Here is a 21533-nt window from a genome sequence, read left to right as displayed (position 1 = left end):
ACTCGTACGTAGCAGATGCTCAGCTTCTCCAGAACCCTGAGTACGCCTCCCACCAGCTTATGTGTGACATGCTTCATATTGTGCGGTTCAGAACTTTAGGAAGCACCTTAGGAAGGGACTCTGCATCTGGAGGCAGAAGTGACCGGGTGTGTGAGGCTCGTCTTCCTGTATGTAGAACTGAAGTCTGTAGGTGTTGAATAAGGGCATCTGGATCCTGCTGGCCGGTCTAGGGAGCGTCGGGGCAGACTAATGCTAAACTCTGGTCCAGCAGGTCAGGCAAGCGGGTCTTTGCGTTCCCCCTCTATAAGTTGATATATATTTTCTTCCTTCATGGGATGTTATCCCCAAAACCCGTGGTTGGGACAGGATGAAGCTGAGAGTTAATTGCAGACCACAGCTTGGATCGAGATGTTGAAGTCTACATCCAGCACAGAGCCCGTGTGCCACACTGTTTGAAGAGCAACTCATGCTAACAGATTCAACAAGGGGAAGGTACAGAGAAAGAGAGCGAACCTTCCTCAACGCGGGCAAGCTCGAATTTCGATGCGCTCCTCAGACCTCCGTCTCTCCACCAGGCCCTGTGACTTGCCAGCGGCATAGGAAGCAAGAAGGGTCTTGTAGCTTTAGGTGCACAGGATACCTCCTCCAGTGACACATGTAGCTGTGGGGTCTCTGATAAGCATCAACTAACTCAGAATCCCAAGTTAACAAAGAACATGGAGAGAATTCACAGTGAATCACGGGACGGTCCAAAACATTCTAGCCCAGCACTGTCCAATGGAAGGGGCCACATATATAATTTAAAATTTTCTAGTAGCCACATTTTTAAAATAAAAAAACAAGGTAATATGAATTTTAATAATATATTAAAATGAATTCATATATTAATTCAATACCACCCAAAGATGATCATTTCAATAAAAACAATATAAAAAATTAATGAGATATTTCACTTCTTTTCTACACTAAGTCTTCTAAAGCCAGTATGTTAAAATATATTTCAAGCACCTGTCCATTTTGCATAAGCCATAGTTCAGGTGCTCCAAAGCAACACATGACCAGTGGCTACTGCCTTGAAAAGCACAGATTCAGTCTGTTAGCCAAGAGATCCCAAATTTTACACGCTGGTTTTTTCATCTGAAGTTAGGAATTATCTTTTGCATTAAAAGTACCATCATCAGTGTTACTTGGAGGACAGAAGCACAGAGTGGCAGGTGAGAGATTTGAATAGGCTGGCATCTGTTTCAACACACTGTTTCTTTTTGAGTTTTCAAATAATGGGATCTGACGTGGTTCCATCTTAAGAAAAGACATCTTTTCTGAAAATCCTTGCTCCCTGCTGCCCACCAGTCCAGTTTCCATGTGGGCACTTAGAGGATATTTATGAGGTGCCAGTGATGGCTGTGCCTCGCCTGCCTGGCTCTGAGAGTCCACTGGATCTTCTTTGTTTCCCAGGAGGGGTGAGACTATATCAGTCTCAACCTACTCTGGTCAAGACGGGCAGATCAAAAGCAGGGGCTGCTCTGTGTAACCAGGGCCAGGTAGATATCACGTCTGGTCCCTGGGGTCTTCACACAACTCGTCTCCAGCTGGCTTCTGGTGTGACCGGAGCCAGGGACGAGCTGGCAAGGGGGTTCTGAAAACTGATTTCCTTGGGGGACCCTCTTTGCCCAGGATTAGTATCTTGCAGTGCTTGAGGCTTCCCTGGCAGTAGGGGAGGGAGCAGTCAGCTCACGAATGCAGGCTCACCTGAGCACAGACACAGGCTGGTCTGAGGCGCTGCCAGCTCACTTGGGTCTCTGTCCCAGCTCGTACACGGATGACCTACATGACTGTAGAGGAACATCTTCACCTTTGATTCGCGTTAGCCACGCGTTCGTTCACATATTTACCAACCGTGTGTTGAACAGCCAACGATCACGTGCCAGGTGCTGTCCGGTAAACCATCGAAGCCCTGCCCACGCTTTAGTGAGGGGCGTGCCGAGAGCCGGGAAGGACCCAAGCAGGGTGAATACTGGCGGGTGCTGTTTTAGATCTGGTGGTCAGAGAAGGCCTCTGAGAAGGGGACATTCTGGCAGAGACGTAAAACAAGTGAAGGAGAGAGTCAGAAGACCAGATGGAGTAGGAATGTTCCAGAAGGAAGGAACACACGTGCTTGCATGCAGAAGCAGCTAGAGCCTTGTGTGGCCGGTGTGGACGGAAGGAGAGAGACGGGGGTGGAGGGTGAAGAGGGTGTCAGAGGGCTGCTGAAGGACTTTGGATTTTTGTCATAAGCCGTTAAAGGATTTTGAGCAAGAAAGTTAAATATTTTGAAAGGAGGACTCTGGCTGCCGTCTGATGAAGAGATTTCAGGAAGGCAAGAGGAAGTGGGAGGAAGAAGGGTGCTCCCAGGTGGCTTAGAAGGATAGGTGCTAGGATGGGGCAAGGGCAGTGGAGGGGAGTGGGGGTTGGATTCAGGCTACAACAGACCAAAGCCTGTCCAAGGGTGGATCTGGATTGCCGGCAAGCATCGGGAGTGCCTGTGTTCAGGCCGGTTTGGGAGGCCTTGCTGCACGGCCCTCCATGCTGCGGGGTGGGTGTCGGCAGACGTGAGACGGTGGCAAAGGCACAACACGCAGGCAGAGGGGGCGGAAAGGTGGGCCGCGGGGGGCCGGGATCCGAGAGCCTGGGCTCCGGGGCCAGCACCGCCTCCTCTGAATCCTTAGGCAAGTCATTTAGCACCGTAAAGCCCACTTTTCCTCTGTATGTCAAGATGCAATTACAATATGGACCTCACGGGAGAGTGGTGGGAGCAAATGGTAACGTGGAAAGATGTTTGACACACTCCGTCCTCCCTGCGCTGGGGGCAGGTCGTTACCCTCATTCTCACTCACCGGAGGGGTTCCTGGCTCGGACCCCCTGAGCCTCCCTGAAATCCTAGAGGCTGGGGAACTGGCTGGGGTCCCAGTGGCTGGTTTGGGTCAGTGGGGTTGGAGTGTGTTGGGGCCGGGCGTTTCCACATGCAGGTCCGAGACCAGGGCCATCGGGGGGGGCCTCCCCACCACCCGTGCACCCCTCCTGCTCTCTCTAGACTTGTTTCCTCCGTGACCTCATCCACCAGCACAGTTAGAACTCTTCCACGATGATGCCCAAGCCTAGCTTCCAAACCCCAGTAGTATCTAAGCTTCGGTTCCCGGGGCCTCGTAGATGTTTTTATCTGGATGTCCTACTGATTGCTCCCGACGTATCTGATGGGCAACGTTGACAGCCCTACTCAGAGCGCGTCCTCCTCCTGCCCCCGTGGCTGCTGCTGGCACTGTCCTTCTTGGAAACATCCAAGCTTTGCCAATCTTCCATTCTTTCCTCTCACAAGCCCCTCCCCCCAGTGCAATATTTATCCACCTAAGCCCCGTGAATTATAACCCGGATATGTCCCTCACGTGTCTTTCCGCTTTTATTTCCACAATCAGTGCCATCACTCTAGTTCAGAACCATCTAATTTCCTACCTGGGATATTTCACTAACTTCTTTATTTATCTTTCCGACTCTCCCCTCCCCACTCTCTGTGTACAATGATCCTTAGCTTTCAAGTCACAGATCTGATGATGTTCAGATGTCACGTCTATGTTTCAAGTGGGCGTTTGCATGTGGAATACATTCCCTATTTTTTTTTTTTTTTTTTTGCGGTACGCGGGCCTCTCCCTGCTGTGGCCTCTCCCGTTGCGGAGCACAGGCTCCGGACGCGCAGGCTCAGCGGCCATGGCTCACGGGCCCAGCCGCTCCGCGGCATGTGGGATCCTCCCAGACCGGGACACGAACCCACGTCCCCTGCATCGGCAGGCGGACTCTCAACCACTGCGCCACCAGGGAAGCCCCAGGGCTCTCTCTCAATTTCCGTTTTTATCTCCCTGTGCTGTAGGCCCCTTGGCTTCCCTGACGTTTCATGAACGAGGTGCCATTTTCTCTATTTTCGACCTTGGCTCATGACGGTCACTATTGGGATATCCAGCACTTTCCTAGTCCAGGGCCCTGTCCTGGGTCCTTTCTCCTACAGCATCACTGTCGACCCTTGTAACAAGCCTATGGAAGAGTAAATGCTCCAGCCGTGCAGAAAGGAGGCCGCTGGTGCTCAGAAGGACCCGTAACTGGCCCACGTTCAGAGGCAGGACTGGACCCTGGGCCACCCGTCCCCCAGGTGTGCTCTCCCTCGTCGCTATGATTTTCTTCTCCTCAGTCCTCTCCTGTCCATCTCTATCTGCAAAGTCTTCCCGGCCCAGGGCGGCACTAACTCCCAACACACTTTCCAAGTGTGACGTGTCCTCCCTCGCACGGGGAGCCCTCAGATGTGTTCACCCTCCTCATCATCCTGGACTTCTACTCCAAGAATGGTTTGGTCATCTTTGCTCTGGTGACACCCACCCAGAGAGGCCAAGTATCTGGAACAAGACACGGAAGAGTATCTTATTGCTTCATTATCCCTAAGAGGGGCTGCACCTGGGCCTGGCGTAACGTAGATGCTCCAAAAGTGCCCGTTAGTGTCGCGGGCCTGAAGGCTGCCTCGGAGCCCAGAGAGCAGGGGGGCTTCCGGCCTCTCACCCCAGCTCTCTGGGGACTGGCTTGGGCTCCCCGGCCCAGCACCAGAGCCCCATCTGCTGCAGACACCCCTCAGTGCCAAATCTGCTGACCCAGCCCCAGAGGAGCAAGCCGGGGGTGGGGAGGGGAGGGGGCCCAGCCTCCCCCAGCCCCCGACCCTGGGCAGCACAGGCCTGGAGGGCTTACCTGGACCCGTTCATGTGGTCGTACTCCCGCTTGACACTGACCCTCACGGGCTGATTCATCCACTCCTGCTGCGGGGGCAGGGGGTTGATCTTGTGGGGCTGGCCGTAGTCGGGACTCCCGGAGGCGGTCATGTCGGCCTTGGGGAGATGGGCCGCCGGTCCGTAGGCGGAGTCGAAGAGGGACTGGTCGTCGCTCACCACCGACAGAGCCTCCTGGAGGGCAGAGAGGAGACAGAAGCCCGGTGTCACTCTTCAGCCAGCACCACTCCCCACCCACCCTCCCTGGGAACCGGCAGGCTGGCCCAGGGCTGCCCAGTTGCACGAATTTGATGGGTTCTCTGCAGGGTACCCTGGGTGATGAGGCAGTCTGGGGAGTGGAGCGGGGATGCAGACCGCCGGGAGTGTGTCCATCTGTTGGGTCTATAGGCTGGGACCCCCAGAAAGGAGTGTGGGGAGTGGAAGGCCAGGAAGAATGGTCACACAGAGCACACGCGCGGGTTGGGGTGGTGGTTGAACCCTGGGCTCTCTCGGGATAAACAGAAGTGCCCCTTACTAGCTGGGGAAGCAGTCAAGCTATGGGGCATAGGAGTGGGGACATTTTTTTTACAGGTGAGGCCAGTGAGACACACCCGAAGAGGTTAAGTATGTGGCTCAAGGCCACACCAGGGAAGAAGGGTGAGGCCCAGGGTTGTGGTCCCCTCCAGTTTCAGTTTTCTTCTCTGCAAACAGGAATAAGAATAGCTTTTTCAGAGTTGATAGGTGATTGAATGAGAAGACCTAGGTACAGGTGTCTAGCTTGTTTGCTTAGAGGTGCTCTAGGATGTGCTGGGGCATCTTACACATCTGAGATGCAGATGGGAGGCTGCCTGCCTCCCCGGGACACAGTGCTCCTTCATCCTTTCCTGCCTGATTCCTTCAGATGACAGTTTCCAGCCCTGATTGTGAGGATTCAGCCTGCCCAGGAAAGAGGGCGGAATCCCAGCTATGTGGATGGAGGAGTCAGGGCTGATCTTCCCATGCCTACTGTCCCATCACCTGCCGGGACAGGTGGAGACGGCGGACGAAGAAAGGCGGCAGCATTGCCCTTTCCGGAGGTCTACCGACCAAAGCAGGGTAGTGAGATCCCCTCATCATCCAGCTCATGGCAGATCACAGCAACCCAGGTCGCGGACTGGGGTGTGATCGTCACTAGATCACACAATTCCACCAAATTAAGTTGACCACGTTTCAGAAAAGGTAGTAATTCACCATCTAGAATTAATTATAATCAATATAATCTAAGTATAATTACACAATCTGTAATCGTGGAGAAGTGACGTAATAATACAGAAGAAATGTCTAGCACAGTCTCTGGCGCAGAGTGACACCCAGTAAAGTTAGCTTTGATGGTTATTAGCTTCCAGTAAAGATTCTCTTAGGCCACCTGCTATGGTCTGACTCGTTCCCTTAAAATTCATATGTTGAAGCCCTAACCCCAGTTCCTCAGAATCTGACTGTATTTTGAGATAAGATTTTTAAAGAGATGCTTAAGTTGAAATGAGGCCTTTTGGGTAGGTCCTAATCCAACATGACTGATGTCCTTATAAGAGGAGGATATTTGGAAACGTGGAGAGACACCAGGGGTGGTGGGCACAGAGGGACCACCATGTGGGGAAGCAGCAAGGGGGCAGCTTATCTGCAAGCCAAGAAGAGGCCTCAGGACCCGCCAGCACCCCATGTTGGATTTCCGGCTCTCAGAGCTGGGAGAAAATGCATTTCTGTTGCCTGAGCCACACTGTCGGTGGTATTTTGCTATCGCAGCCCTACTGTGGCACCTTTACTTTAGCCCCCGCTCCCATACCCATAAAATTACAATCTGCTCTACCAGCTAAGTGTCGCCCTTTCTCCCACGGCTGTTCTCAACCCCAGCAGGAGGACAGCCATACTTCAAAGGAAGAGGCTCTTCTGCAGCTGTTTCCGGCTGGGATCAGGAAAGAATAACTGGAACATAGACCGGGAAGTCTGCTCCTACACCAGAAGGCTTTGCAGAGTATAGACATGGCCGGAGACGGCAGTTTCAAAGCTGAGCTGCCTGCACAGTATGGAAAGGACAGGGCGGGTCCCTTGATTCAGACCTAAAATCTACTGGGGCCCTTCACTTTCCACCTGCTGCCCTGTGTCATACTCAGAGGAAAGTTGTGCTTCTTGGAACCATTTGTCTGTTGGTTATGATATCCATCGTCCATTTCAACTGGGGATCCACGCTGGCTCCACACCCCGAACCAGGGATCTGAACTGTCCTCCAGGAACACAGTGGTTCCAAGTTGAAAAGTCAACTTGAAAAGTCACTGTCATCTTCCAGAGGCCTGAATCTGAGCCCATGAACTTCCTGGGGTTCTACACTAGGAGCGGAGATGCATTACCAACTAGGACTCACGAATGCCCTTTTGGTGACGGATAACAGTCACCAGTTCTGCTACAAAAACAGACTACACCTAAGGAATCAGGTATCATCTTCCGCCGTGGAGAGCGGCTGACATGCTTGCTTGATCATGCGCAAATCTTGGCGTTTCCAGTTAAAGTATTTCTTCCATCTCCTTTCCTCTGGGTTGGGGGAGAGGATGATGGAATAACGGAGGCCAGGAGGCCTGGGAGGCAGGACCGGGGATAGTGATACTCGGGCAAAGTTCCCTACCATCATTATCCCCCGAGATGGCAGGTCAGGGAGCAGAGAAGCAGGGTAGTCAAGTCAGAGGGACCAAGCAGATGGTGAAACCAGGGTTCACAGCAAAGAGGTTGCAACAGAGGCCAGATAAGACCAAGCTGGGATTTCTGGAGGCTGACCAAGGAGAGACTTCTTAAGTAGATGAGAAAAAATGCTTTACAGGACAAAGTGCAGTGTGGTAAATGGTACAAAACCGGTTTGAACTCATTTTGGAAAAAAGTTTCCTTCAGTTCACAATCAAAGGAAACTCCAGTCAAAGGGGCCACGTCTCAGGAGGAGAGGACCCTGGTTTACTCCAGAACACCTCTCCTTCCCCTTTCTGTCCAGTCCTGTCCTCGGCTCCCCCTGCTGTGTTTTTCAGGCTCTTTCCTCCGTGAGCGAGCACCCAGTCCCTCACCCAGCCCACCCTGCACGTTCCCCCCGCCAGCTCCCTTGAAAGCTGTAAATACCGTCATCTGCCACAACCCCGGCTCAGCTCCCTCCGAGAGCATCCTCGGTTTCATCCATCGCAAATCTATTCTCATCTGCCTGTTTTCCAAGAACTCAGCTTCGCCCCGGCGGCCCACCGTCCACGTTCCCCGTTCACGACGCCCAGGCTGCACCTCCTGCCCCAGGCTCGCTGTTTCCACTGCTCCACTAAACAGGCCTTCAAGTGCCCTCCTGTGTCTTAGACTTTGTGAGCCCGTGCGCTGGGAGCATCCTTTCTTTGCCCCCTGCTCCGGACACACATCCGATTCTTCCCATTTTGTAGGTAAATGAAATCTTCCTTGCTCCATGAAACCTTCCCTGATAATGATGCCCTGTGACTCATTTGAGCTTTGAAAGGTCAAGTGAGACTACTGCTTGGGTAAACATACACGTACACACACACACACACACACACACACACACACACTTTTCTGTTTGCAGCCATTGATAGGGAAAAGGCTTTCTTAAAAAATTTCATCACGTGGTGGAGAAAAGAGTTGGTGGCTGGGAGAAGCTGGGGAGAGAGAAGATGCTAGAGAACGGTTCCTTGTCTGGCCTCCTGGACTGGATCAGAAAACCTAACACGAGCAGGGGAAGGAGATGAGGACCATGAAGTGGGGATCGTAGATTTGGGGAGACCAGGCCCCAGACAAGCTGCTTCAGGGACCTGGTGGAGCGTGAGAGCTGGGGAGAAGATTCACACTGGCTCTGAAAGGAAACAACGGCGTTTTGCCATTCAAGGCTGGAGCTTTGGGGGTGTCCCGAGACCAAGCCCACGGCACGTTCCCAACGGGCAGTGGCGAGCCTTTTCCAAGCTGCTTTTGGGGCAGCGGCGCATTGTAGGAAGACGGGCGTGGGGCAGGAAGAGGCCGACGGGAGCACGGCCTGAGGTGAGTGTGGCCGTCGTGCTTGTGTGACAGAACCTTGTCCCCACTGGGGGTCCCGGAAGTCCCTGGGGGAGAGTTGATGGGGGCGTCGGCACCAAGGAGCTGCTTTGCCCAGCTGAGGAGCTGTCAGCTGGCCGTCAGATCAACAACGTGCCTGTAGCCTGTTACACACTTGTGCCTCTTGTTATTTTCCCCATGTCTTAGAAGCTGTTTACTTTTACTTAAATTCTTAAAACTTATAAAAGTTTCAACATGAAACTGTTACTTGTACTTAAAACTCTTTATAGGAATGAGTACACAGTTGGGGTTCAAGAGGGATGGTTGCTGGGTGTTTACCTCCAGGATGATGGGCTGAAGACAGAGAGAACGTCAGCATAAACGTTCACACACTGTTCTCGGGGTGGCTGGGTTCCTTCACTTCTCCTTTTGACTTTGGACCTGACACTGATCCCTTCATTCAGAGGAAGTCAAATGATCCTTTAAAGCCTTGCTGAGTCCGGGTTGCTGCAGAGCACATGGCAGGGAAACTGACTTCGTTGGGAAGGACAGAGGGCGTGGCCCTAATCCCGTGTGGTGCTCAGGCTGGGGTCTCTCTCGGCCCTTGTCGCTGTCCCTGGGAAGCCAGCCCTGACTTGCTTAGTAACTGGATTCTGCGAAGCACATCCCTTTGCTCTGCTGAGTGCTGGGAAGGAAAGGCCTGTCACTTAGGATGCTCTGGTCCCTCAGCCACTGAGACCTAGACCCAGAGGGAGGCACAGGGCCCCTTGACTCCAAGCAGGGAAGTGGTCCAGCACAACAGTATCCCACTTGACCCGTTTACCAGAGAACTCAGGCAAGGGCAACTACTTGGAATGGCAGCTTGACTTCCGAGCTAAGCGGATAGTCATACTGGTCGCAGAAATGCTGACCAAACTGTGTCAGCGTTCCTTCCCAGGATGCCCTGCTGGCCCAGGGAGCCAGCAGATGGACACGGCCAGAGGGCACTAGTCTCGGTGCTTCTTACCCAATTTGTGTTAAGGTGCCTTTAACACATCACTTATAATACATCCCTGTCATCATTATAGAAAACAGATCAAAGTAGCAGACGATTATCATAGCATTTATTTAGTGCCAATCCAGTTTCCCTGAGCGATCTAATTTAATCCTCCCTGCAATTCTCCGAGGGATGTACTGTTATCATCTCTATTTTTCAGATAAGGAAATGGATATTCAGAGAAGTGAACTCACTAGCTCAGGTGATGTAGCAAGTGAGTGTGACCTGGGATTCCAATTCAGATCTGCTGTCTGGGCACTTAACCATTACCATCCACCTCCCAGTTAGACTATAACTTCTTTGAGGGTAACTCTTTATGTCTGTTGAGATGTACACAGAGCACAATCTTTGGAGTCAGAAATATTTGAGTTCCAGTCCAAGTTCCATCAGTTAGTCATCAATGCACCACCTAGTGCAATTTATTTATACTTTACAAACTTCATTTCCTCGTCTGTAGAATGGTGATAATAACAGTACCTAATCTGGCAGATTTTGAATAAATATAAAACGAGGTAAGTGAACTCCCTAAATCAAGAGCCTAAAGTTCTTAGGACACAGCAAACACTAAAACAAAAAAAAAACAAAAAAAAAAAAGTTTTTTTTTTAAAGAAGCACAATGCTGAGAGATGCCTTGGGACCCTTTGGGTTGGAGATGGGGGCAGGGCGAGGGGAGACAGATAAAGCCTGAGAGATTCCTTCTTCTCAACTGTGTTGGTTACTTAAAAGTAACCAAGGTTGCCCAAGGTTCAAAATGAAAGGGTTTGAAGATAATAGTTGGATTTGAAATGCAGATTCCATGGGCTTCTAGAAAAGAGAACCTACTTCCTAATCTATGTTTCTCCTTCTCCTTGCAAACCATCAGATTGCTCCATTGCAGCTTCAGCCTTCTCTCTCTTTCTAGCTTCTGAATTCAGGCCTCTAGGAGGCACAGATAAGGCACTGAAATAATCCTGCAAACGAGGGGAGGAGGTGGCCAGCACCCACTCATCCTACATCAGGCATGTAGTAAATATCAGAAGAATGCCACGTGCATAACTGTGAACTCACTAATAAATAAACTTCCCTTAGTTTGGAATTTGCCATATATACTTTTTTTCCCCTCGCTTTTCCTTTTTTTAAAAAATACCAGCAGATGTGTCTTCCACCATTTGTTTCCCTTAGATTAAGCAAAGGATATTTTCCATGTTCACATCAGTTGAGTGATGGGGGATGTGGTCAGAGCATGGCCACATGATGGCCGGGCTGACATCAGGGGTGAGCCAACAACTGCATCTCCAAAGACCTTAGCAGAGATGCAGGCAGAGGGGGAAAATGCTGGAGAGGGTGCCGTGAGGATCTCCCCATTCTCTGCAGGAGTGCATGGAAGAAATGTCTGCCGTCGTCCTTGTGCAGCAAGGACACACACAGGCCACGGTGACGGGCCAAATGGAGTTAGAGAAGGAAAAGACCCAATTTCCCCCCACCCTTTCCTGATTCTTACAATGAGGCTGAGTATTTATTTCTAGCACAGGGAATGACCCAAAAGATGGGCCTGAGAAGAACTGACCCTACGTTGTTTCCTTCCCCTCCTCTCCCCCGTCCTGCCCCGAAACTTGTAAGGACAGCTCTCAGTGGCTCAGGAACTCTGCTGGAGCAAGTGAAAAAGATGTCAAAAGCGACCAGACTGAGTTCCCTGCCTCTGCCCCTGCTCAGTGGGTCCACGACTCCCAGACCAGGCCTCTGGAAAGCTCATCCCTGGGTCACCGCAGGGAGCCCGCGAGCTGTGGCTTTTGATTACATCCTTTGCATAATGACGTGAAGTCCCTTCTCCTGGCAGCCGGAGAGCATACAAAATGCAGACAGGATTCTAGGGAGCAAAGTCCTCTGTCTTCTCTGTTTTGGGAAACCAGCAGGCTCTGCAGCAGCGCGCGCGCGCGTGCGTGTGTGTGTGTGTGTGTGTGTGTGTGTGTGTGCTGGGGGGTTGGTCAGCACATTCTCATCTGAAGTGTCAGGAGAGGTGGCTCCTGTGAGTTTGCTCAAAACTGTGGTCTCTCCCTCCCTTCTAATTGCCAGCCCTGTGCCCAAATATTGCCCGTTATTTCCATCCCACAGAGGGCAGGTGCCAAAGGGAAGAGGAGGTAAATGTTCTGCAAAGTTGGATAAGGAAGACGGTGGAAACATTGATCAGTCACCCAACTTTAACTGAAAGCTCTTCTGCGCAGGTACCCTGCTCAGGTCGGGAAGGTTGCCTTTGCCCCCAAAACAGCCACATCAGTATTTCCAACCTTTGCCACTCCCCACCGAGAGGCTGCGTCTATTTCCCTCCCCTTGAACCCAGAGGAGATTTTATGACGCCTCAGCAAGTGGAAGGTGGCAGAAGTGGCCTTGCAGGACTTCCAAGGGCAGGTGATAGACGCATTGCGACTTCCACCTGCTTCTCGTTCTCTCTTGGGCCTCTAGCCCTTGGAAACCAGCCACCACCCCGTGAGGGAGCCCACACCAGCCCGAGCAGAGAAACTACATGGAGAGGCCCACACACAGAGCAGCTGAGACCACCAGCCACCAGCCAGCATCAGCCTCCAGGCCTGGGAGTGAGGAACCTTCAGTGAAGGTTGACAGAACTCATAAGCATTAATAATTGTTTTGTGCCACTAGATTTGGCGGTGATTTCTCATGTAGCGACGGGAGCATCTCCTATCACTTTAATCAGCAACAAGAGATCCATATTCAAAGGAGGTAGAGGAGGATCGTGTGAGTAACCTTCTCACTATGGTTCCTGGCAGGGGCTGGCAGCAGTCAGCACCAGGACAGACTCCGTGGGGAAGCGGAGGCCCAAAGCCTAACCTCTCCAGGTTCGTACAGTGAGGGAGGGTCAGACTGAGCCATAAGGCCTGACTCCTCTGAGAACCATGTAGGGGAAACACCCCAGACAAACAACAGTGAGAAAACAAACAACAAGCAGGGACCACTTTTTAAATTAGAACAAACAGAACAAGTATAATGTGATAACATGAGCTTTCAAGGAACTTTCACAACCATCACCTCATTTAGCCTTTTAGGATGTGAGTTAGGATTCTCCTATTACTGTAGAGAAACCTGAACTAGTGACTCTCCAACCCGTAGCCTGACTGCAACGCTTATACTCTTGCCCCCAAACTGTCCCCCGTTTGCTAACTCTGTCTAATCCTATCCTGGGCTCTGCCGCACGGCCAAATCGGCCCTGGAAACTCAGCGTGTTTGGCTGATTTCTAAAGCAGCTTATTGAAATTTCTAACCTCATCCCCGCCCCGCCCCCAGGCCTCCATGCCCACTGCTTGTCACTTAGATCTTCACTGACTGGGGAGGGGGCTTCTGCTGTGGCCCGCCCAAGAGAAAGGCAGCCAGCCAAGTCCCTAGAAGATGGAATGGGAATCCTTTGCAGATGAAAGTACTTTATTTAATGGAGTTTAATAAATTAAGGGAATGAGCCTAAATGAGTTCAGAGGAGAGGGTCTTGGCGTTCCATAAAGATGGCCATGTAACAGAATCCAGAGCCGGAGGCCCCTGTTAATCACCGTCTCCCATTAGATGCTTCTCCACGTCTCCCATGGGTATTTGCCTTTGCCTGTTGACATTGAGTTTTCACAGTCACTTTTTTGACCCTAACCACATTTAAAGGGATCTCTAAAGATCAAAGTTACATTCTCCTCCCACAGAGAATGACTTTAATGCTGAAAAGAAGAAAAGTGCTGAATGTGGATACTAACAGGAAGGCAGATAGAAGGTTAGTCTGAGCTCCAAGAAGGGAACATTTTACAGTGTGTTGCCCTTTCTGTTTCTTTACAATGGGGCTGACCACTCTTCAAGCTGCTTTCCCTCAATGACGATGGGGAGTGTGAAAAGGCCAGCCATGATCTGTTGTGTATAACCTGTTACATTTGACACTCCGGGGACCAAGCCCCTCTCTAATAATAAGGAGTGACCTGACCACAAAGGTGGACCCCGAGGTTCCCAAGGGACAGGGTGGCAAGAGAGTGGGATGTGCGGCCTCGCTGTAACTGGCAAGCTTAGATGTTCTCTTCTGTGAAATCAAGCCCATATTCTCCTGCCAGTTCTGATTGGCTGGAAGGGTTAAATAAAGCCCTGCCAGGTGCAAAGGGGTGATGATGAAGAGAGAACTGTCAACCATCGAAACACACCCCCAGATGCCATGGGGAGAAGCAGGCGGGCAAGGCGGCCGTCCTGGACACCGGACCAGCCGTAGTTCCCAATGGATTTCGTCCCTTGCACTGGGACTGTATTCTGCCTGGTTGCACAGCAGTGGCTGTACCAGTCATTAAAAATACAGGATGCTTCCACACTGGTGGCTCAGTGCTGTTGCTCTGAGCCCCCTCCTGCCCTTCTCTGCCCCGGGATGATGATGACTAAAGGGTCGAAGATTGGCACCGCGGGTCCTCTGGGACTCTGCTCCAAGACCAGGAGTTGGTGCCCTGGTGCCCCCGAGGCACCACGTGAGTGGTTATACATCAGAATGTTGTCCTTGCCCTGTTTTTCCGATTGCGGAAGTGGTGGCATGAGACGGGCTGGGAGCCGCCTTGTCCCCCAGAGGGTCCCCGAGCATGTCTGCTGCAGGAGGGGTCAAAGACAAAGGGTACAAAGGAAGCAAACCACTTCTCCGCTCTCTTCACTCCATTGGGTGCCGTTGTAAAATCCGTTCCAATAAAAGGCACAGGCTGCCAGCTGGGTCAATGCGGGGCTTTATTGGCTGTGCAACTTTGGGCAAATTACCTAACCTCTTGGTTCCTGGCAAATTTTAACCGTCTTCTACTGAACGTTTAATGCTCTTTGACGATGATGAATGGCCTCACTGCCCTGATCACGGAGAGCTGAAAGCTTGGAAGAAGCATCCTGGTGGGGAGTGGCCGCAGTGCGTCCTCACAGAGTCTGAATTTCCCCCATCGTGGCCTGATGGGACGGGCCGGGGGATGGGATGCAGTTCCTGAGACTGGGGAGTGGAGTGGGGGGCTCTAACAGTTTCCCTTGAGGCTTGACCTTTATGGCTCTGGCCTGCTAGCTGGACCAAGGCGAGCTCAGTGGTGACAAGAGAGTGATGAAGGGAAGAAGGGGGCGGAGGCAGTTCAGGTCTGAAACGATGGGCTACCCCAGGGGAAGCAGACATTGGTCTACCAGTCTTGATGACGCCTTCTGACATCTTTTGCAAGCATCTGGGAAAGGAGGAAATGTAGATGGCATGTATCCTTGGGTGCTTCTCCAACGCCACGGGTCCTGGGAACTTTCCCATCCTTTGTCTCAAAGACCAGTTTTGCTGCTAGAAGCAGCCCAAAGAAAGGGACCACGTCAATCTTAGTCACTGTCTGCATCCAGCAGCTTGCACAGTTCCTGGCACCTAGCAGGTGTGCAACAGATTTTTTTGACGGCTAAGAACCCCAGAGCATGATGGGAAACACCGAGAGCGTCCCTCTCCCGCCAGCACCTCTGCTGCCAGCCAGACCTCCGGCTCACTCTCGGCCACGAGACATTAAGCCTTGCACCCAGGCTTGTCCATTTTTTTAACCCGCCGCACCCAGTGACCGTTTCTTGTTCAAATTTAAACACGAAGCCACCGACTACTCCGCACCCCCCCACCAAAAAAGCACTCGAGGTCCTTTTCCTAGAAGCTGTGATCTTATCTGCTGATTTCCTCATGTGATGGTTTCCGTGGCAACGGGTGCCCTCATAATCACAGGAAGCCCGGCAGGAAACAAGCACGTAGGGGCCCTTCGATCTATTCTTCCAGCTACACCCAGGGAGCACCCTGGCAGGGGGGCAAAAGCAAAACCAGCCTCAAGAAGCAGGGTGTCCATATCTGTGAGCCCTGCTGGCCCTGGCCAGGGAGAAGGGAGAGTCCACTTCACCTTGATGGACACCCGGGGCCCAGCACGAGTGACTCCGTTTGACTTCACTTTCTCCAGGGCGTTGGGCAGAGAGGATCCCGAATCCATTTCCCAGTGCTTAATAGCTGTTTCCTTTCTGTGATTCATGCCCAAGGAGCCACGCTGGGTGACCTCAGGCCCAGCTAGTCCCGAGTGTGCGGGATTTCCAACTTTCACATCTGGAAATTCACAGCTCTTCTAGCCAAGGTGTTTAGTTCTTCTGTGGCCCCAGGGCATATGGTTACCAGATTGCTGCAGCAACACAAGGATGGGAGTGACCAGAGGAGGTGCCCACAGAGGTCCGTCTTCTGGGCTGGCTCAGCCACCCTGGTCCCGTCTCTGCCCACCTCCTGGGTTTACTGTACTCTGCTCCTCTACTCCATTTGTACCTTCTGTTCGTTTCCCCCTTTCTTGTTCCTTCTCTTGAATTTTAATGTCCTATTTTTTTTAATTCATTTTTATTGGAGTATAGTTGCTTTACAATGCTGTGCTAGTTTCTCCTGTACAGCAAAGTGAATCAGCTATACAGATACATATATCCCCTCTTTTTTGGATTTCCTTCCCATTTAGATCACCAGAGAGCACTGAGTAGAGTTCCCTGTGCTGTACAGCAGGTTCTCATTAGTTATCTATTTTATATAATACATAGTAGTGCGTATATGTCAATCCCAATCTCCCAATTCATCCCACGGCCCCCTTCCCCCCTTGATATCCATATATTTGTTCTCTACATCTGTGTCTCTACTTCTGCTTTGCAAATAAGTTCACCTATACCATTTTTCTAGATTCCACATATAAGTGATACTATACGTTACTTGTTTTTCTCTTTCAGAGTTACTTCACTCTGTATGACAGTCTCTAGGTCCATCCACGTCTCTGCAAATGGCACAATTTCGTTCCTTTTTATGGCTGAGCAATATTCCATTGTGTATATGTACCACATCTTCTTTATCCGTTCCTCTGTTGATGGACTTAATGTCCTATTTTCAATAGTTTCTCCCTTTGTTATATAAGACCTGCCACCCCTTTCTCCCCAGCACGCTTGGCCTGTAGACATCTCTATAATACAGATTTCTGATTGCCCTTTGCGTGTCTGCAAACACCTATGTGGACACCAGCTTTCTTCTCCCTTTGCTCTATCCAGACATCCCTGCATAGACCCTTCCTCATCCCCTCTGCCTCATGAAATCTCAGCTTTTCACCAAACCTTTATGGAGGACCTTCTACATGTCAGGCATTCAGTACAGGGGATGCAAAGACAAATGCGCCCCAAGGTGCTCAATCTGGAGAGAAGGTTGACTTATGTAGGGGACTTATGTGGGGGGGATGGGAGGGCAGTGAGTGAGGGCCTTGGGGGTTGGCCTCCTGGAGGAAGTAGAGCCTGAGGGGGGTGGAAGGGACCTTCTAGAACACCTGGAGTTCCACCACGTCTTCCAGGAAGCTTTGCCACCCTGCAGCTCACCGCAGTAACCTCTCAGTCTGCTGAAGTCTGTAGTACTTTCCATCTCATCGCTGATTCAGCACTTTATTCTAGACTGCCGTGTCACGTTGCTTTTATTTGTATTTAACTCCTTCTGGATACTGTAGTTTTTCACAGGTTGATGCTCTGTCTCTCCAGAAAGTAAATCCCGCACAGATGGATTTTCTTTGTGGTTTCCCACAGACGTTATTAACACTTACGAATACCTTGGTTTCCTCATCCCTAAAATGGGCACAATGACAGAACCTACTGCAAAGGGTTAATGTGGGGATGGGGTGAGGCGAAGGGCTCCCCACTGTGTCCTTGCTCTGAACGGCGCAGTGCTGGCCCCTTAGAGATGTTGCTTCTGGTACCTCTTGTTAGTTCTGTGACTTTAGGCAAATTCTTTCATCTCTCTGTGCCACAGTTTCCTTTTTGGTAAAATAGCGATGATGATATTAGCATGCTAACTCATGCCTGTCATACAGTAAAGCACTCCTTAAGCTTAACCTTCTTATTCTAATCCACGGGTTTTAAGATAGGAAAAGCACTTCATTTCTCCGGGCCTATTTCTTTACCAAAACACGAAAGACCGAATTAGGCGAGAGCCAGTTCTGAGCCAGTGCTTCAGTCCTATCATCGATTAGCAGATCGATCCTATAGCCTCATTTGCCTGCGACGGTCCCAACTGATGCCTTTTGAGCCAGAAAATGCTTAATAATGCCTCCTTTCACTCTCAAAATTATCCTGGTTTGTCTGATGCGCTATGGGGCTGCCCCATCTATGGTAACTCAGAGATCGCAGTGTGCCTCAGCTCCTTGCCCTCCCCCTTCCAGGGAAGAGGTAAGGGGAAACGAGGACAGCCTGGTCTCCACACAAGAAGCCAGGCATCGCTCCTCTTGGAGCTCAGACTCTGCCTCTGGTACACAGCTGGTCTCTCGGCTGGCAGCCACCCTCAAAGCACTCACCCACTGGGTTGGCCTTCATACTCGTTTGACTTGAGTGCCAAGCCTAGGCATTCTGGCATTGGGCCTCCTGTCTCTCGGCATCCATCTATAAGGAAAAGCAGATATTTTGTGAACAAGTCCTGCCAAGGGCTTCCAATGAAAACATCTCAGTGGGATTACATGGAGGTATTTTCTTTGTCACTCTCAGTAAAGCTGGTTGAGCAGAAAACCCAGCTGAAGCCCCCTGACAGTTCCTAGGGACTTGGGACTGATTTGGTTACTCTCTCTATAAAGCGTACTTAGTGTTTGACTCTTGGAAGCTTCTGGAAGGACCGGCCTTGCCGCGTAGAAGCCACGCCTGTCTGTCTGTCCCAAGGACAGGAGTCATGATGGCAGTAAGGCTTAATCCTTGACGTTCCAAAAACTTATGGGAAATGGGAAACCGCTCTCCTAGGTGGGAAAGCCACGAGGAGGTGTCCAAAACCTCATCAAAAAAGCCTCTCAGCTCCTTTCCCTGCTTGGTTCCCTTTACTTCAGGATCCACTGTCGATGACCGTCAATTCTCATGCTGCTACTTCTGCTTGGGTTTCTTCACGGTTGGGATCTCCCACGTTCTGTAGGCCTTGGTGATTTTCACGAGAAGGCCACAGCCAACAATGTCAACCTTCCCAACCCCGCGCTTCTTGGAACCCGTCGTCACCTTGCTCTCTCTAATCCCAAACCAAGAAAGGTTTCAGGTCTCCCATCCTGAACGACTTAAAAAAGTGTTAGAGATTGTGGAAAGGAGGAACGAGGGTTTGTATCCTCTTCAACCTCAGTCTTGTGATAAACTCGGAATTAAGACACAAAAACTGTTTACATAAACCTATGATCCCTTTACATAGAAAGAAACTAAACTCTTGAATTTGGTCCTTCAGACCAGCGCTGTCCAGTAGAACTTTCTTCGACAGGAACCGTTCTCCAGTCTGCACTGTGCAACGCAGAAGGCACTAGTCCTGGTGGCTACAAGCATTTGAAATGTGGGCCGTGTGACTGAGGAGCTGAATTTTTAAATTTTAGTTAATTTAAATTGAAATAGCCACATTTGCTAGGGATTGCCACGTTAACCAGCATGGGCTCTAGACACTCGTGCTTGGTGGCCGGTCTACGTACTACTCAAAATGTGTGACGGTCACTTTGGATATTTCTTGAACACGTCCTGTCTCATTATGGGATCGTGAAACATATTTGTCACAAAAAGCATTCCTTCTCTGAGGCATTCATTCATATTGGTTGGACATGTGCCTTGTTCCAGGCACTGTGATAAAAAGTCAAGAATGTGTCTGTGGAAAATGACATCAGAGAGTTTTAATAGCATTTGTTGATTGCAATGGAATTAGGAGATTTGTAGAAACTTTCCCTCCTGCTGATCTGGCTGTGTCTGCGTAGTGAAGTAAATGCCTGCAAGTGATTTTGTGAATAGAGGGTCCCCTGAGAAGTGAGCAGCCTCTCCAAGTCTGCTGTGCAATCACGACTGTGCCCAGGGCGGGGGGAGGTGATGCTGGGAGAGGGAGATGGGGGAACATCCTGAATTAAATACGGTAGGAATTACGGTATGTTGTGAGGACCAAATTAAAGAAGAGCGAGGTCTGCAAAAGAACTCTGGAAAGTGTAAGGCGCTGCCTTTTAATGCTACCGTGAGCTCATGCAACAATCCGGGCCGACGGCTTTCCCAGATACCCTGGTGTAGCATCTCCGAAAGCGATAAAGCAGCTGAGCAGTGCGTCCCGAGAAAGAGGCAGGGCGTGAAGTAGACAGAAGACAACTGCCAAGGCAGGGGGATTTCAGAGGAGGGGAGAGCAGTGAACTGAGCAGGAATGAGGGGAGGGGAGGGTGTTAACACTCTATTGCCTGTCAATAAATGTACGGCAGGGACCTTCCTGGTCACAAATATTCAGCTGGGACCTCACGGAAACATTGCATCCCCTATCTAAAGAGCACAGAGCAGGGAGAAGGGGGCCTAGACACAGCGCCCCGACCTCCGGAGGCTTCTTCCTAAGGGATTTGGAAGGGCACCTTCTCCCTTTAGAAAAAGGTTGTGGCTCTCACTGCAGGGCCTTCAAACAACACCCGGATGTTGAGCGATCCGGAGGCACGGTGGGAGGACCCCACAGTAAGACTCCCTGCACCCTGGCAGGCTGCTCAGCCCCAGAGCCCAAGTCCCAGTGCGTGGCGACTGTGCTTTAAACCAGAGCTTCAGCCTTTGCACTCTTGGCCCCGTGACACATCACGGGTGCTTCTGGAAGGCTTAGCCCCTAGGAGACCGGCAACTCTGAAGGGCGCAGCCCAGGGCTCTGGGTGCCAGCTCTGCCTGGAAACCCTTCTTCCCATAACATCAACGTTTGCATGCAAACAGGATCTTTGCCGCTGCACCTTCTCTCCCTTCCTTTCTGGCCACCCTGTCCCCATCCTTCCCAGGCCGTGGCCCAACATCAACTAAGCGACCAAACCACACTCTACCCCAACTCACCTCTGAGAGGTGACCCGACCATTAGGATGCCTCAGCTCACCTAAGCCTCTGAAGGGAGGCCCCTACGGCACGGACCCACTCCAGGTCCCACCTGTCAACATTTGATGGTCTGAGCTCATTGAGAAAGAGTTAATCTGAAATATTCACTCTTATATTCCAAAGAGACCGCTACAGTTTTAGAGGGGTTTCCCCTTCCCTCCCTGCAGATAAATCCTCTTAATTGTTTTTAATAGAGGCACATTTTTTTTTTAAATGCATCCTCTAAGCACACAGAAAACTAACTGGGACGATTAGGGGAAGAGGAGGGGGTAAGAGCATGGTGGGCCCATGGTCAGGCCGGCTGACAGGAAATCAAGTTGACCACATTCATGGGGTCTTGGTCTTTGACAGCCCAACAGTGTTCAAGGATTTCTCTGGCTTAATGTCAGGACTCCCAATGGGCCAGTCCTTCTATAAACACCAAATGTAAGCGCCAAGGGGAAAGGATAGGAAAGATGCTGTCTTTAGGTACCGTTATTTGCTGTGATCGCACATTTACTCTTTCAGACCCCGTGTGGGTCCCTCGAGAGCTTTCCGAGCACACCTTTCCGATAGAGACCATCTGACCACCACCCTCCCTGTACACGTGTGTACACATATCCCGAGTAGTTATTTCAATATACAGCTGCCCTTCCCACTTTGGGTCAGAGGGTTTCTTGGGAGATTACTCTCTGCACTCATGGAGCACAGCCATACATAGAAGTTGACGGCCAGGAGGCCTCTGTTTCCCTCTAACACCAGAGCACGTGAATCAAGACCATGTGTCCCGCACACGTGGGGACACGAGGCGTAGCCAGAGGGTCTGGCCAGACCTGATGCAGCTCAGACGTGGCCCTTTG

General features: G+C 51.0%; 1 protein-coding gene across 1 annotated transcript in view; it reads right to left on the bottom strand.

Annotated features, from left to right (window-relative positions):
* The window catches only part of FLI1 (Fli-1 proto-oncogene, ETS transcription factor), a 113108-nt gene that overhangs the window by 46171 nt on the left and 45404 nt on the right, over positions 1 to 21533 (bottom strand). The window contains exon 2 of the mRNA XM_060160758.1: positions 4759 to 4970. Within this exon, the coding sequence (XP_060016741.1) occupies positions 4759 to 4970 (212 nt within the window). The remainder of the gene's footprint in view (positions 1 to 4758; positions 4971 to 21533) is intronic.

Source organism: Lagenorhynchus albirostris, chromosome 9 (assembly GCF_949774975.1).
Source record: "Lagenorhynchus albirostris chromosome 9, mLagAlb1.1, whole genome shotgun sequence".
Taxonomy (NCBI): Eukaryota; Metazoa; Chordata; class Mammalia; order Artiodactyla; family Delphinidae; genus Lagenorhynchus; species Lagenorhynchus albirostris.
Note: the sequence above shows the minus strand (reverse complement) of the source record. Positions and strands in the feature narration are given on the sequence as shown.